The following is a 14,229-nucleotide window of genomic DNA, read 5'->3' as shown; positions in this document are numbered from 1 at the left end:
TACTAGGAAACCGACTTTACAAATAACTAGGATAAAGAAGAAGGACTAGGATAAAGGAGAAGGGCTAGAATGAAGGACAAAGTAGAAGGAGAATGACAAGGGTTAAGGATGAAATACTAGGATGGGGCACTAAGATGAAGGTGAAAGACTAGAAAAAAGGAAAATACATATGACAAAGGGTTAGGACAGCGGAGAATGGTTATGATGAATGATTAGGACTCAGAGGAAGGACTGATACACATAACTGGGAAATGTATGACGGACTAAGACTTGGAATCGGACTAGGATTAAGGAGAATCACTTGGGTTAAGGGGAATTATTAAGGAGAAGGTTTCAAATTAATGATAAGTGCTAGGGTGAAGGACAATGAGAAAGGTGAATGGCTAAGATGCAGGAATAGGAGTAGGATAAAGAACTGGGGTTGAAGACTAAGAGGAAGGGGATGAACTGGGATGAAGGACAAGGATTACATGAAAGGACAAGGATACATGACTAGGACAAAGAGTGACTGTAACAAATGTCTAGGTTGAATAACTAGCACTAAGACAAAGGAGAAGGTCGGGGCAAGTATATAGAAGAAGGACAGAAGCAGAAGGGCTTGAACAAAGGATTAGGATGAATGAGAAGGACTATGATGAAAGAAGAACTAGGAGGCCTCAAAAGGAAGGGCCAATGCAAAGCACTAGGATGAAAGAGAACAACTGGGATGAAGGGGAAGGACTTGGGTGAAGGACTATGACAAAGGAGTAGAACTATAATGAAGGACTAGGATGAGGGGGAAGGATTAGAACAAAGAAGGGCTAGGCTGGGCAACCTGAGTGAGGAGGAAGAAGGACTAGGATGAATGACTACAATACATGAGAGGACTAGGAAGACAAACTAGGACTAGAGTGAAGAAAAGTAATACAATGAATAACTAGGATGGAGGAGAAGGAGCATGACTAGGACAAAGAACTAGGGTCAACGAATAGTATGAATGTGGAGGACTAGGAAAAAGGACTTGAACTAGGGTGAATGAGAAGGACTAGGCTAAAGGACTAGGATGAAAGATTAGGACTAGGGTGAAGTTGAAGAATTAGAATGCATGTCTAGTACTAGGACAGAGTCTAAGGTGGAGCACTAGGGCAAAAAAGAAGAACAACTAAGATAAAGGCCTAGGATGAATAATGAAGGGGAAGAGCTAGGACAAAAAACTAGGATGAAATACTAGGACAAAGTAGAAGGCCTTGGGCAAAGGGCTAGGATTGATATCTGGCACTGGAAAGAAGTAGACGGACTAGGATGAAGGATTAGGATAAAGGATATTGATTTCAGTGAAGGACTAGGATAAAGGACTAGGAGTAGAATGAAGGAGAAGGGCTAGGATGAAGGATAAACACTGGGACTAAGCACTAGGTTTAGGGTACAGGGTGAATGAGAAGGATTAGAACCAAGGAGAAGGATTCAGACAAAGGAGAAGGATGAGGAATCTAGGAGTACAACTAGGACTCAGACAAAGGAGAAGCACTAGGAGGAGGAGGAATGAGAAGGACAAGTACTTGGATGAAGGGCTAGCTTTGGAACAAATGAGAAAGAGGAAAGTCTAGGACTATGATGGACAAGTAGGATGAGGATGAAGAGCTTGGATTCAGAACTAGGAGGAAGTAGAATGAACAGGATGAAAGACTAGAAAGAAGGATTGGGATGAAAGACAACAGTTGGGGCAAAGGAGTAGGGCTGTGGTGAATAACTGGCCACATAATTTGGGCATAGAAGGAGAGGACTAAGATGAAGGAGATGGGCTAGGATAAGGGGCAAAGAAGGAGAAGAACTAGGATAAAGGACTAGGATGAAGAAGGATTATGATGAATGAATAGGACACAAGGCTTGGATGAAAGACTAAGACAAAGGAAAGTATCTAGCCTGATTCATTAGTTTTACGGAAAAGTACTATGATGAAGGATTAGAAAACATAACTAGAACTAAGGGGGATGACTATGAAGGTGGAGGCCTAGTATTGGGGAAAAGGACTAGGATGAAGGAGAAGTATGAAGAAGAAAGACTATTATGAAGGAGGCAGACTGGGATGTAGGGGTAGGATGAAGGAGAAGGACTTGGGTGAAGGACTAGGATAAAGGTCAAGTATCAGGATGAGGGAGAAGGACTAGAATGAAGGAGGACTAGGATGAAGGAGAAGTACTAGAACTAAGGGCACAGTCTAAAGAATAGGATGAATGGAATGGACTAGAACCAAGGTGATAAAGGATAAAGGAGAAGGGCAAGGATGAAGGAGTACAGCTAGGAGTCAGACAATGGCAAATAACGAAAAGTAGAATGAAGGCGAAGTACTATGATGAAGAAGAACTTCTAGGATTAGGACTAGGTTTAGGACAAATGAGAGAGAAGAATGTCTAGCACTAGGATGAAGAAATAGGACTTGGATAAAGGTTGGGACTAAGGACTGGGATGAAGGAGAAAAAAGAGGATGATGGAAAAGAACTAGGCTGATGGATATGGGCTAGGATGGAAGTCTAGGAAGGAGGACTGGAATAAAAGACAATATTTAGGGCAAAGGAGTAGGACTAGTGTGAATAACTGGAAAAACAACTGAGGCAAAGGGGAAGGACTAGGATGAAGTAGAAGGACTAGGATGAAGTAAAGGACAAAGAAAAAGGAGAAGGACTAAGGAGAAGAACCATGGTCAAGAAGGACTAGAATGAATGAATAGGACAAAGGGCTAGGATGAAATATTAGGATAAAGGAGACGGGCTACGGTGAAGGATTGATTTGAAGGTGAAGTGCTAGGGTGAAGGACTAGGAAGAATAACTAGAACTAAAGGGGATATACTAGGATGTAGACAAAGGGCTAGTACTGGGAAAAAGGACTAGACTGGAGGGAAAGGATGAAAGAGGAGGGACTAGGAAAAAGGAAAGGGATATGGGTGAAGGGTATGGTCAAAAGACTGGGACTAGAACACACTAGAGGGATTAGGATGAAGGACTAGGACAAGGAAAAGGTCTAGGACTAAAGACTAGGATTAGGACAAAAGATTATGATAATTGACTGGGGCAATGGAGAAGGACTAGTATGTAGGAGAAGGACTAGGATGAAGGACAATAACTAGAAAGTAGCACTAGTGTGAATGACAAGGATTAGGTTGAATGAGAAGGACAGGAGACTGGGGCAAGAGACTAGAACTAGAATATTGGACTTGCATGAGGGCTGAGATGAGGGACTGGGGTAAGGGCCTAGAATGAGAGCCTTGGACGAGGACATGATACTAAAACTAGGATAAAGGACTATCTTGAGAGACTAGGATGAGACACTAGGTTTAAGATCTGAATGAGATAATAAAACTGGGGTAATAAACTAGGATGGGGGCCTGGAACTGGAATGATGAAGTGTTAAGAATAGAAGGAAGGATGATGGTCTAGGGCTAATATAAGGCCCTGAGATGAGAGAGTGAGTGTGCGTGACTTCATAAATTACAGTGGTCTTTGGTTTTCATTTGATTACTTGTGCCTGTGCTGTGAAATACTGGCAGAAGAAAGCATGGTGAGAGGCTAGACACACACAATAACAATCCATTGTAATAGGATTGACAGTTGTTATGCAAATTCTGCTTGACAGCTCCCTTTCTCTTCTTTGTCCTCTTTGGAGATTGGTTTAGTGACAAGGAGGTGCTAAACCACCATCCTGTGTGCTAAAACCAAAAATGACCAAAACCAGGATTTCCATAGCCTTACCCTAATGGAGAGTAACAACGTAAGCATTTTCAAATAGCAATTCAGTTTTGTAAAAATGTTATTTGGCATTTGGTTAACAATTCAAAACTTTGACCAATCATACCACAAAATACATAAAGAAAAGAGAAAAAAAAGCTATTTCAAAATTTAAAGGGCAATAGGAGAAAAGAAAGAACTAATTTACAATGAAAACCGAGGCAACAAGTACAAATAATTTCCATTTCAATAAAAGAGCTGCACCATTTTTCAATATTTCATCTATTTCCATAGCTCCCTAAAACAAATCGACGTTAAACTATTTCTATGCTAGATAGAGCCCTCCAAGAGTGAGAATATATCATGTAAAAATGCAACCAGTACTAATATTAGAGTTAGACTTTCTCCATGAGATAATGCAGTCCATCATTGCTCCGCACATCTCAAACTCCTATTGCTAATAAAGCTGGCCAGAAACGTCATCCATTCAATGCAGAGCAATAGTAATGAGGATCATAACATTTGCATTTCCTTCCATTTAAATGTAATGTAGACTAAAAGGAATCTTTTAGCAGGACGGTTAAACTAAGGCAGAGAATTGTATTAGTAAGAACTATAATTCCTTTGCTTCTTCAAACGTCTGTCACCAGTAGATGGCAAGGCCAAAGGCCCATTAATGATAAATGTTTTGTGGCTAGTCAACACGAGCAGACTTGCTTTGTCCATTGTATACTCAACTGCGCAAAATAATCCCGGTACCAATGTTCAGAGCCTGGGCTTAACCCGGGCTCATCCAGCCTTTTCCCCTTTACTAAGCATTGACAATTTGCACGCTGCAGTTTCCATGAACTCATTTTTAGAACATGCTCCTACAGTTATAAGAGAGATCAGAAGTGATTTTCAAATGATATTACATTGTCAATCTTGTTTTATCTGGAAGTTAGAAGAATGAAATGGTTTATTGTCTTATTTAGAAACATTGGCCCTCATTACGAGTTTTCCGGTAGCCCGGCTGTCATACCGGCGGGTTACTGTCAAACTCACCTTGCCATTACTGGCACCCAATATCCCGGTGTTACTGGGATATTACGTGTGCCGGCAACAGCGGTAAATTCCCATTCATGGAGTCCCACAGGACTAGAATCACCGGCACTGTTGTTAATGGTGCCAGTGATACAGTCATTTCTCTGGCGGTGGGGACCTGAACTCCCAGCAGGTCAGGCCTACCGGTAGTTCACTGCCCCTACTGGCAGACTCAGAGTGAGCCGGTCTGGTAAAAATGTTGGAGCCGGTAGTACCAGCATTTATCCTGCTATTTTTATCAGACCGGCTCACCCGTAATGAGGGCCATTGTGTTTGCTTTGCATTTGAATATATTTTTCTATGCTTTTGCGAGGAAAGCATAATATATCTAAAATAAAACTTGCTGACTGACTGACACGCTTTTATACACAAACAACTCTAAAGAATTATAATCATTTGAAATGTGTTTATTCATTGTACACGCTGATGCATTAAAGATTTACGTTTTTGCCTTTTGTCTTTTTCTTAAGGGGATTTGCTCTTGCTGTGGTTAACGTGAAAGTACAATATCTGGGCTTTCGGTCCCTCCGAGAAATAAGTGACGGAAATGCAGTCATTAAAAACGATAACCAGATCTGTTATATGGATACAATCAATTGGACAAGTGTCTTCAAAACAAAGACTCAAAAGAGTAAAGTGGAGATGAACAAGTCACCAGAGGAGTGCTGTAAGTGTTTGACATATACATCCATTTTTGAAAGTCATTATAACTTGTACTTACTGTCTGAAAAGAACATATGTATACACATGGGGGAGGGGTGTCCTGGCTGTGGGAGTCAGAGCTAATTGCGACTTATTCAATGCAAATCAAATCTGTAGTGTATTAGCTACCCTTCAGTGGTATTATATATGCATATCCTAGGGTAGGTGTACCTAAAAAAGGAGAATAATAATACACATGCGCTAGCTTGTTTGTAAGAAGAGGTACAGCTTTAATTTAAGTTACTGTCCTCATCCACTTGACTATTTTATGAAGAGATAATGAGTTCAATATGCAAAGGTGCAATCAACCCACACAAATAACACACCAACATAAAAATTGTGCGGTGAGCATAAACCAAAACCAAAACAAATTGATACATGAATATGCATGGTAACAGTAATAGAGAGAGACACATATACAATTCTAATACATTCTGTTCTCCTCCTTATTTACCATGTTATTACATCAGGTTTTAGACATGTTATCCTAACCAAAGTAGAACTAACAAAACCTATTGTTCCTCTAAGATGAAGACCTTGGATGGGTCTAACATAGCCAGGCTAAAGGGTGACCAAAAATAATGGATCATTTCAAGAACATATGACATGAGTTAAGACTTATGTGTTTTGACACTTGCCTCCCTGGGTTATTGTTATCTTTGTAAGTCACATGCTTCTTATTTTTTATTTTTTATTTTGTTTAGTACTTTGTCTACATCCCGCTTTGTTCACACCCTCATACACTGGCTCACCTCTTCTTCTCATCTTTGTGTTTGTGCAAAATGACTACTGCTCTGAAGGGGGACAAGGATGAGTAATGGCTAAACCATCTACTGAGCCCGACACTACTACTAAACCAGTAGTGATCCCAATCATAAAGGTGAAACAGACCCAGCCCGCAAGGTATACCTCCTTCACCTTGTGTGGTATCTCAGACCACGGGCAGGCTATGTCTACAGCAGGGTTAGAAGCTGATAGCAGTAGCAACCCAAACAGCTTGAGCTCAATGGCTCCAAAATAAAAGAATGTCCAATCAATGTTCTATAAATCTACAGTCTTTAAATCAAATAAAGGGAAAGGGAAATGTACACAAGATCACACAGTGAATAGCTTTGTGTCAAAAAACATACCTTCAGATACCAGTACACTTAAACACAGGATGTGCAAGTAGAGCATTATAAGAATACAGATACATGAAAATGGAAGTGGGGTAAGCATCTTCAAGCTCCTTATGATCATAAAGATACAACAGTACACCTAACAAACAATGGGGTACAAAGAGAGAAGTGCAAAGTAATACCAGGGACAGACTCCAGGAGAAAGTAAAGGAACAGGAGTAAGGAAAAGTAAATTACTAGTGCAAAACCTCTCCCACCCCACCCAGTGAAGGAAAGGAAAAGGGTACAAAACAGGAATTATTTTAATGAGGGGTATCTAAAGGATCAAGGGTACACTGCAGAACATGACAAAATCAAAGGAATAAAGAACACAGAAACCCTGGACTGCACAGGATAAGGGAAAGCACTGGAAAGTGCTGACTGCAAAACAGAGGAAGACAGAAAGGGAATCCCACAACGAGAACATACTAATTAGCACACTAAATTCGTAACCCATGGATCCAGGAACAAGAAATAAGGAACTAGCAACTAGAAACTAAGCACATGAACCATGAACAAGGGACATGTCACAAACAGGAACACAACAAAACAAATGAGGTGATGGATGGAATGTTTAGAATGAATCTTAACCTCTAGCATCACTCTGGGCAACCCTCCAGACCATTGTTCTTTGCATGCTCTAGGCCCAGCAGGCATGGGACCCACGTCTGTGCATATCCATCCCACTTGAAGTGACTTCAGCAAAACAGAAGTGGTGATAGCTGGAAGGTTTAGAATGAATCCTAACCTCTGGCATTGCTCTGGGCAACCCTCCAGACCATTGTTCTTTACCTGCGAAGCCATTACAGAAAGGGGAAAGACCATATGCAAATCATGCTTGGTCCCACCCCCAAAGGGGCAGTCCAGCTCAAATTGCTAGGTCACATCCCATCTGCACGAGACCACAAGCATCCCCAAACATGTTTCAGCCTTGTTGGGCCTCATCAGTGAGGAGTAGCTTGGGTCTCTAGGCCAAGCAGGCATGGGACCTACATCTGGGCATACCCGTCCCACTCGGGCAGACTTCAGCAAAACAAAGGAGGCAATGGCTGAAAGTTTTAGAATGAATCTTAACCTCTGACATTGCTCTGGGCAACCCTCCAGACCATCGTTCTTCACCTGCCAAGCCACTATAGAAAGGGGAAAGACCATTTGCAAATCAGGCTTGGTCCTACCCTCAAAGGGGCAGTCCAGCCCAAACTGCTAAGTCACATCCCTTCTGCATGAGGCCACAAGCATCACCAAACATGTTTCAGCCTTGTTGAACACTCCAACAATGACCCGCACTGGATTATAGCAAACTGAGGCTTTTAAAGCTGGCTAACGAACACACGCCTCAGGTGCGCTGTTTGCTAGCATATGCCAGCCACAGGTGGTGCTTCTCCTCCACCCAACCTTGTGCTGCAAGGGTCGAGATGAAGAAGCGGGCCAAGCATTCTGGGAAGCATAGTCTTTTGATTAAAGCAGCATACTGGCTGCCCAAACCTGGAACGGATTCGGAAGGGAATTGACCTGGAAAATAAGGATTTAGGACTCCCAAATCACCACAGGACTGTCTCATAAGGTTCCGAAATAAAGCCCAATAGGGAATAAACCCCAAATCAGTCCCCCAAATGGCGGGATTGAGAGCGAAGGGAGCAAATTGTGACAACTCATCAGAAAACACTAGGGAAACTCCTTTAAGTGGAGCACAGAGAATGAAGATGTTTGTTAAAAAGCACTTTGGGTGATATGCACGGATGTTCAGGCAATCAGATTGGTAACAATGTACAATGTTCAAGGATATGTTCTTGAAGAAAAATGTAGAGGGGTGCTTAAATGTCAGACTAGTCCGACAAAGTAAAGCAGGGGAAGAGGGCTTCTTCTCTGTACCTTAGTTCTTGTCTTTGGGGCTTACCAGCACTGAGCCAGGCTTTTCAGCATAAACCAGGAGTCTATAACTTTCAGCGCCAAGCAGGGGTTGACTCGTGGAGCAGTGGTAAAAAGTCCTAATGATCCAGTGCTGTGCCACAGTCCCATTGGCTTGCAGGTCAAAGACATTGGAAATGGCAGGCGATTTCAGGGCATCAGTGCTACAATATCCAGTGACCTCAGGGATGGAGAAGTGAGACTTGCAGTCATTGGTGAGCAGGCTCAGCTGGCTAAAAATAACATCAGGGCATTGCAGTGGCATTGGCTTGAAGCTTGAAGCAGGTCGTGACTAGGCAACAGTGTTCAGTTGGAGACACTAGAAGACTCTGCAGCTCTCAGATGCAGACAGCTGAGCTTCTGCATTGATATCAAGTGAACTCAGAGATGCAGAAGCAGTCAAGCGTCGTGGTCAAGAATGACCATGGCAGAAGCTTAGATGGTGTTTAAGGTAGCCAAATAGGCATGAAGGCGGCTTAGATTTGCAGGGAGAGCCAGGGGTTGCTTCCTTGTGGCTGTGGTTGGTGGGAGACACAGCCCAGGGTTTCCAAGTACAAGGAGAGTCGATTACGCACTCCCTATCCAGGGAGCTTGACATCCACCTCACCCACAGTGTTCTCTCTGATGGTTTGGGGACAGAGCTCTCCTCTGCCTTAGATACCTTCTGTCTTCAAGTCTGTGACAGAGGACATTGGAGAGGCTGTACTCCCAAAAGAGATCAGTAAGTGCTTCTTGTAAGAGTACAAAGATGAATCAAAGAAGCAGGGTTGCACCCCCTTATAAAGGCAAAATGTCACAGGTGATTGGTACAAAGAAAGCCTGCTGTAAGAGGTCCAATCAGATTAGTGTATCAAGTGTCCTTTGTCTCAAGACGTCACACCCGAGAGTGCCTTGCTGGCATGAAATGAAGGGGACAGCAAGAGGAAGAGATCACCAAGAGAAAACAAGATGGTGCAGCCCCTCTCTCAACCCGCCTCTGCCTTCTGGCTACTCTAATTCTGTCCTTACTATTCCTGCTGAGTTCAAAGGGAATCCAGTGGTCAAAACACTGGCGTGAGAGTGGCTTTGTTATGTCAGTGCTGCCTTTAAGTCACAAGTTACTAGGCGGCCTCTTAGCAAGTATTGCTTTATCCTGGGGGAAGGTGTTACCCTTCCTTCAGGAGAACCAAAGAGGGAGCATCCTGGTTATTGTTCCATATGGCTGCCATGGAGTCAGTCAGACTAGACACTAATGCATGTTAGTTCTGTCATAGCTAGGCCCTTCTCATAGAGCTCACACTAGAGTTATATCAAATTGAAGTGGCTTTATAATTGGCTTACATTTACATATCTATTTGCCACAAAGCTGATTATATTACACAATTATTAAATTTTAGACTAGAGGTGCTGCCAGTTTTAAAATACCTCTGCCTGCAGAGACTGTGTGTCCAAAAAACAAGGCGGGGTCCTGGGAGTCCCTCTGCTGGACATTAGTCCTGGTTAGGAAAGACTTACCCAGAGTCTTTAGCTCACTATCTTTAACAGAGGGGAAATATCTAAAACATATCAGTCTTTGTCTTGCCCTAGGACAGTCCTGCACCAAAATGCTAAGCAATTCTCCTCTGAATAAGAGTACAAACAGCAACCCCAGACACGTGTTTCGGTCTGGTTGGACCTCATCCGCAGGGTGGAGCTGTGCCTCTCTACTTCTTCTTCTTCTTCTTAATTATCGGGTGCATGGGCGGACCCACGCAGGCGCTTCCCCATCATAAAGGATGATGTGCACCAGACCCACCAATCAATACTTGTCTCACATAAACTCACAACTCCTCCCACCGCCCCGTCTGCGTCACAAAATCCAACATCACACTGTACCTCCTCCTGCCTCTCACCCCGTCACCTCCCAGCAAAGCCTTCCCACTCAGCTCAGCCACACCCAGCGCAGATAACCGAACCCTCATCAATTCTCTCTCCTCAACATGTCTCTCACATCTAAGCAGAAAATGTCCCACAGTCTCAGGCACCCCACACACCGCACAATCCCTCATCTCACGCTTCCCCACTCGATACAGACAGTCATTCAGCCCCACATGCCCCATCCTCAATCGATTCAGCATCACCTCCTCTCCCCTCCTCCATTCCAGACTCCCAGCATCCACCTTCACCGACACTTTCCCACGAACACCAAACATCCACCTGCCCTTCACCCCACTCACCCACCTCTCCTGCCACTCATCCATGACCCGTCTCACCACCACAGCCTTCATCTCATCCACACTCAAAGGCAGCCTCACATCAACCGCTCCCCTTCTCATACCCTCACCCGCCGCCAGATCCACCAACTCATTACCCAAAATGCCACTGTGACTGGGGACCCACGCCAAGTCCAAATCCATTCCCCCACGCACACACCGATCATTCTTCCTCCTGATGTCCAAAATCACATCCTTCCTGTCGCCATCCCCTGCCACAATCGCCTGCAACCCACTCAATGAATCTGAAAACATCACCACCTTCTCTAACCCCAACTTGCACACCCTAGCAATCGCCACCAACTCAGCCGTACAGATCGACATATCATTCGTCAATCGTCCCACTTTATACTCCCCAGTGCTTTCCAGATAATACGCCATACCCACTCTCCCAGACACAGGGTTTTTCAAACCATTTGTGAACACCTTGCATCCTTCCTTTCCTGCCACATATGCCTGACCCAAAGCTTTGATCTCGCCCCGCAATCCTCTCTTCTTCGACACCACATTCGCCAACTCCAAACACACCTTTGGAGACCCCCATCATCCACCTCGGCCATCTCTCCAAATCAGTACCTGTCACAGTCATCAAATCGCCCACACCCCACTGCACTCCCTTCTCCCACATGTGAAACCCAAAAGTGCCCCCCTTCCTCCTCCACCGGTCCCTATAATAGTCATACCTTCAATTATACTTCAAACATTCACGCATCGGATGAGCCACACTCTTCGAACTGCACTTCACCTACCATCTCATATTCAACGCATCCCTGCTGAACCCCAACGGCATCTCCCCCACAAGCACCTGAACCGCATTCACTGGAGAGGACCTCATCACACCCGAACACACCCTCAATGCCCTCGCCTGTACCCTATCCAACCGCAACTTCTGACTCGCCGTGAAACCCACTGACACCTGGCATCCAAAATCCATCACACTCAGAATCAACCACGTATACAACATTTGTAGAGACTTCTGCTGCACACCCAACTCTTTCCCAGTCACCGCCTGCAGCAAATTCAGATAGTGAGCAAGGGATCCACATCTGGATTCCCCTAGTAACTTAGGGTGAGACCCAAAGTTACTTAAATATGCAAAAAACAACGGGGGTCCTGGGAGTCCCTCTGCTGGACATTAGTCCCGGTTACGAGAGGCTTATCCAGAGTTTTTAGCTCACTATCTTTCACAGAGGAGAAATATCTAAAACATATCAGTCTTTGTCATGCCCTAGGGCAGTCCAGCACCAAAATATTTTGTGTCCAAGCAGCTGTCAGGAATGTGCATGTGACCTTTGAACCTCCTGTGTGCCGCTGCAGAGCTATTGCTGAGAGTGTCAGGTGGCAGCCTTGGCAAACGGGAATGTGTGCAATATAATTGTGTCATGGAGCATTTATTGTAGGATGCCAGCCTGCTGCTTGTGATAAAGACACATGGCAGCTGGTGGCCCTTCACAGGTAATGGTCAGTATGGGGGCGGGGTGGAGCACACCCTGGAGCTCAGAGGAGGTAGAGACTGGTTCTTCTTGACAGAAGCAAAAGATAGGGAACAAGACAATGCTGGTTGTGGGCTATAATCATACTGGCAGGAGAAAAGCAAGCAGCATATAAAGATAAGACAGGGTATGGGTGAACAGACTGCAGAGCAATAGAAGACAAGATGGCAAGAAACATGGGTAGCCAAAAACAAAGAATAACAGAAGGACTACAATGTATGTAATTTATATTAGCACCAGGGAGTGTGGTGTCAACCAACCAGGAAGCTACGAATGGGGGCTTTATCTTTGAATATAAGCCTGCATGCCATTCCTGCTCCCTCCTCTTCCTCATCCTCCTCCTCCACGCTCCCAAGCTACCATCTTTATTAGGCTATCACAGAAATGAAGACCATGAAGATTGGCAAACACAGTTCTTGTTATAGCACAAGCCTGAAGATTTGCAAGTTGTTCTTATTCAATTGTGACCCATGCTGCCATCTTGGTAGGCCCCACTGGGGCTGCCATCTTGAAAAAAACTAGACCACACTAAAGCAGTTCTACACAAAGGTGTAAAGAGACTACAGGGTCCCTATGACAAAATTACCTCTACTCTGCAGGAGCACAGGGCTAAGTAGTGCCTAAATCGCCTAAATCGCCAATCAGCCCTACACTACTACTAAACAAATAGTCTAAAATAAGAGAATGTCCAATCAAGGTTCTATAAAAATATACCATTTTAATCAAATAAGAATGCAAATAACTAAATATAAATTCAAGCAAAATCCCACCCCTGTAAAGAAACACAGAAAATGCAAGCTGTTATCGAATAGCAGTCTGGGAAATAAGCAGGATATTTTAGGCACTCAATTGGCACAATGACAGTGTTCAAGAAAAGGTTTTGTGAGAAAAAAGGAAGAGAAGGGGGATTTAAAAGTCACTCTGGTTCCAAATGTGGGCCTAGGTTGCAGGGCATCGTCATGGTACCTTGTTTCTTTCTTTAGGACTCCACAGTATTGAGCCAGGCATTTTGGCGTTGAAACAGGAGTCTGGGAGCTTTCTATTCCAAGCTGGGGCGAAACTGCAGCTCAGAGTCGACAGTTCCCAATGATACAGCACTGTTCAGCAGTGGTGTTGGCTTGTGGGTCAAAGTTGCTAAGCGATGATGTGTCAGTAACACTGAAGGACTCAGCGGCCTCGGGTGCAGCAAATCAGACACTTGCCTTTGACAGCAAGCAGGCTCTGCTTGTTCAACACAACATCAGTGCACTCCAGCAGCGTCTGTGTAAAGCTTAAAGAAGCTGGGGACCAGGTTGTGGTGTTCAGTTGGGTACCCTGAAGACTCATCGTTTCTCAAGTGCTGAGACAGGTGAGTTTCAGCATCAGCATCGACCGAACATGGAGTTGAGAAGGCAGTTTAGTGTTGTGGTCAAGGATGATGCTGACTGGTTCCATGCCGCAGCTTGGACAGTGTCAAAGGTGCCCAAACTGGTGTTGAGATAGTTTGGAGACACAGGGGAAGGTAGGGTTCACTTCCTTGGTTCTGTCATACCAGGGGAGTCCCAATTCAGGGGCTCCAGGACAAGGTGAGTCCTTCTGTTGCACTCCCACTGCAGGGTGTTTGGCTGGCACCTACCAGCGTTCCTTCACCTCCAGTGACAGAGTCCTGGTTCCAGTGCAGCCAGCAGTTGAGATACTGATCCATAGCAATTCACCCCCACTGTTCCCTGTGGATGGTTATGGGGTAAAGTTCTCCTCTGCCTTGGATGTCTTTTGTCTTCAACTCTATGGCAGGGGGGCTTGGAAATGGGCTGCATCTCCAACTAAGGTACAAAAGTGTATTCCTCTTCTTAACGGTGTCCAAAAATGAATCAAGTTAGGAGTGGGAGACCCTTCCTTATAAAGGATAAATGTCACTTGCTTCGCCTTCATCTGGAATTGCTCCAGACGAGGGCTACTGTAAGGAGGTCAATA

The 14,229-nt window shown here is 44.4% G+C and overlaps 1 protein-coding gene across 1 annotated transcript in view; it reads left to right on the top strand.

Moving 5' to 3' along the window:
* The window catches only part of EGFR (epidermal growth factor receptor), an 810,606-nt gene that overhangs the window by 679,151 nt on the left and 117,226 nt on the right, over positions 1-14,229 (top strand). The window contains exon 12 of the mRNA XM_069648296.1: positions 5,256-5,452. Coding sequence (XP_069504397.1) covers positions 5,256-5,452 — 197 coding nt within the window. The remainder of the gene's footprint in view (positions 1-5,255; positions 5,453-14,229) is intronic.

The sequence above is a fragment of the Ambystoma mexicanum genome, chromosome 2q (assembly GCF_040938575.1).
Source record: "Ambystoma mexicanum isolate Mex_15411 chromosome 2q, UKY_AmexF1_1, whole genome shotgun sequence".
In the NCBI taxonomy this organism is placed as follows: Eukaryota; Metazoa; Chordata; class Amphibia; order Caudata; family Ambystomatidae; genus Ambystoma; species Ambystoma mexicanum.
Note: the sequence above shows the minus strand (reverse complement) of the source record. Positions and strands in the feature narration are given on the sequence as shown.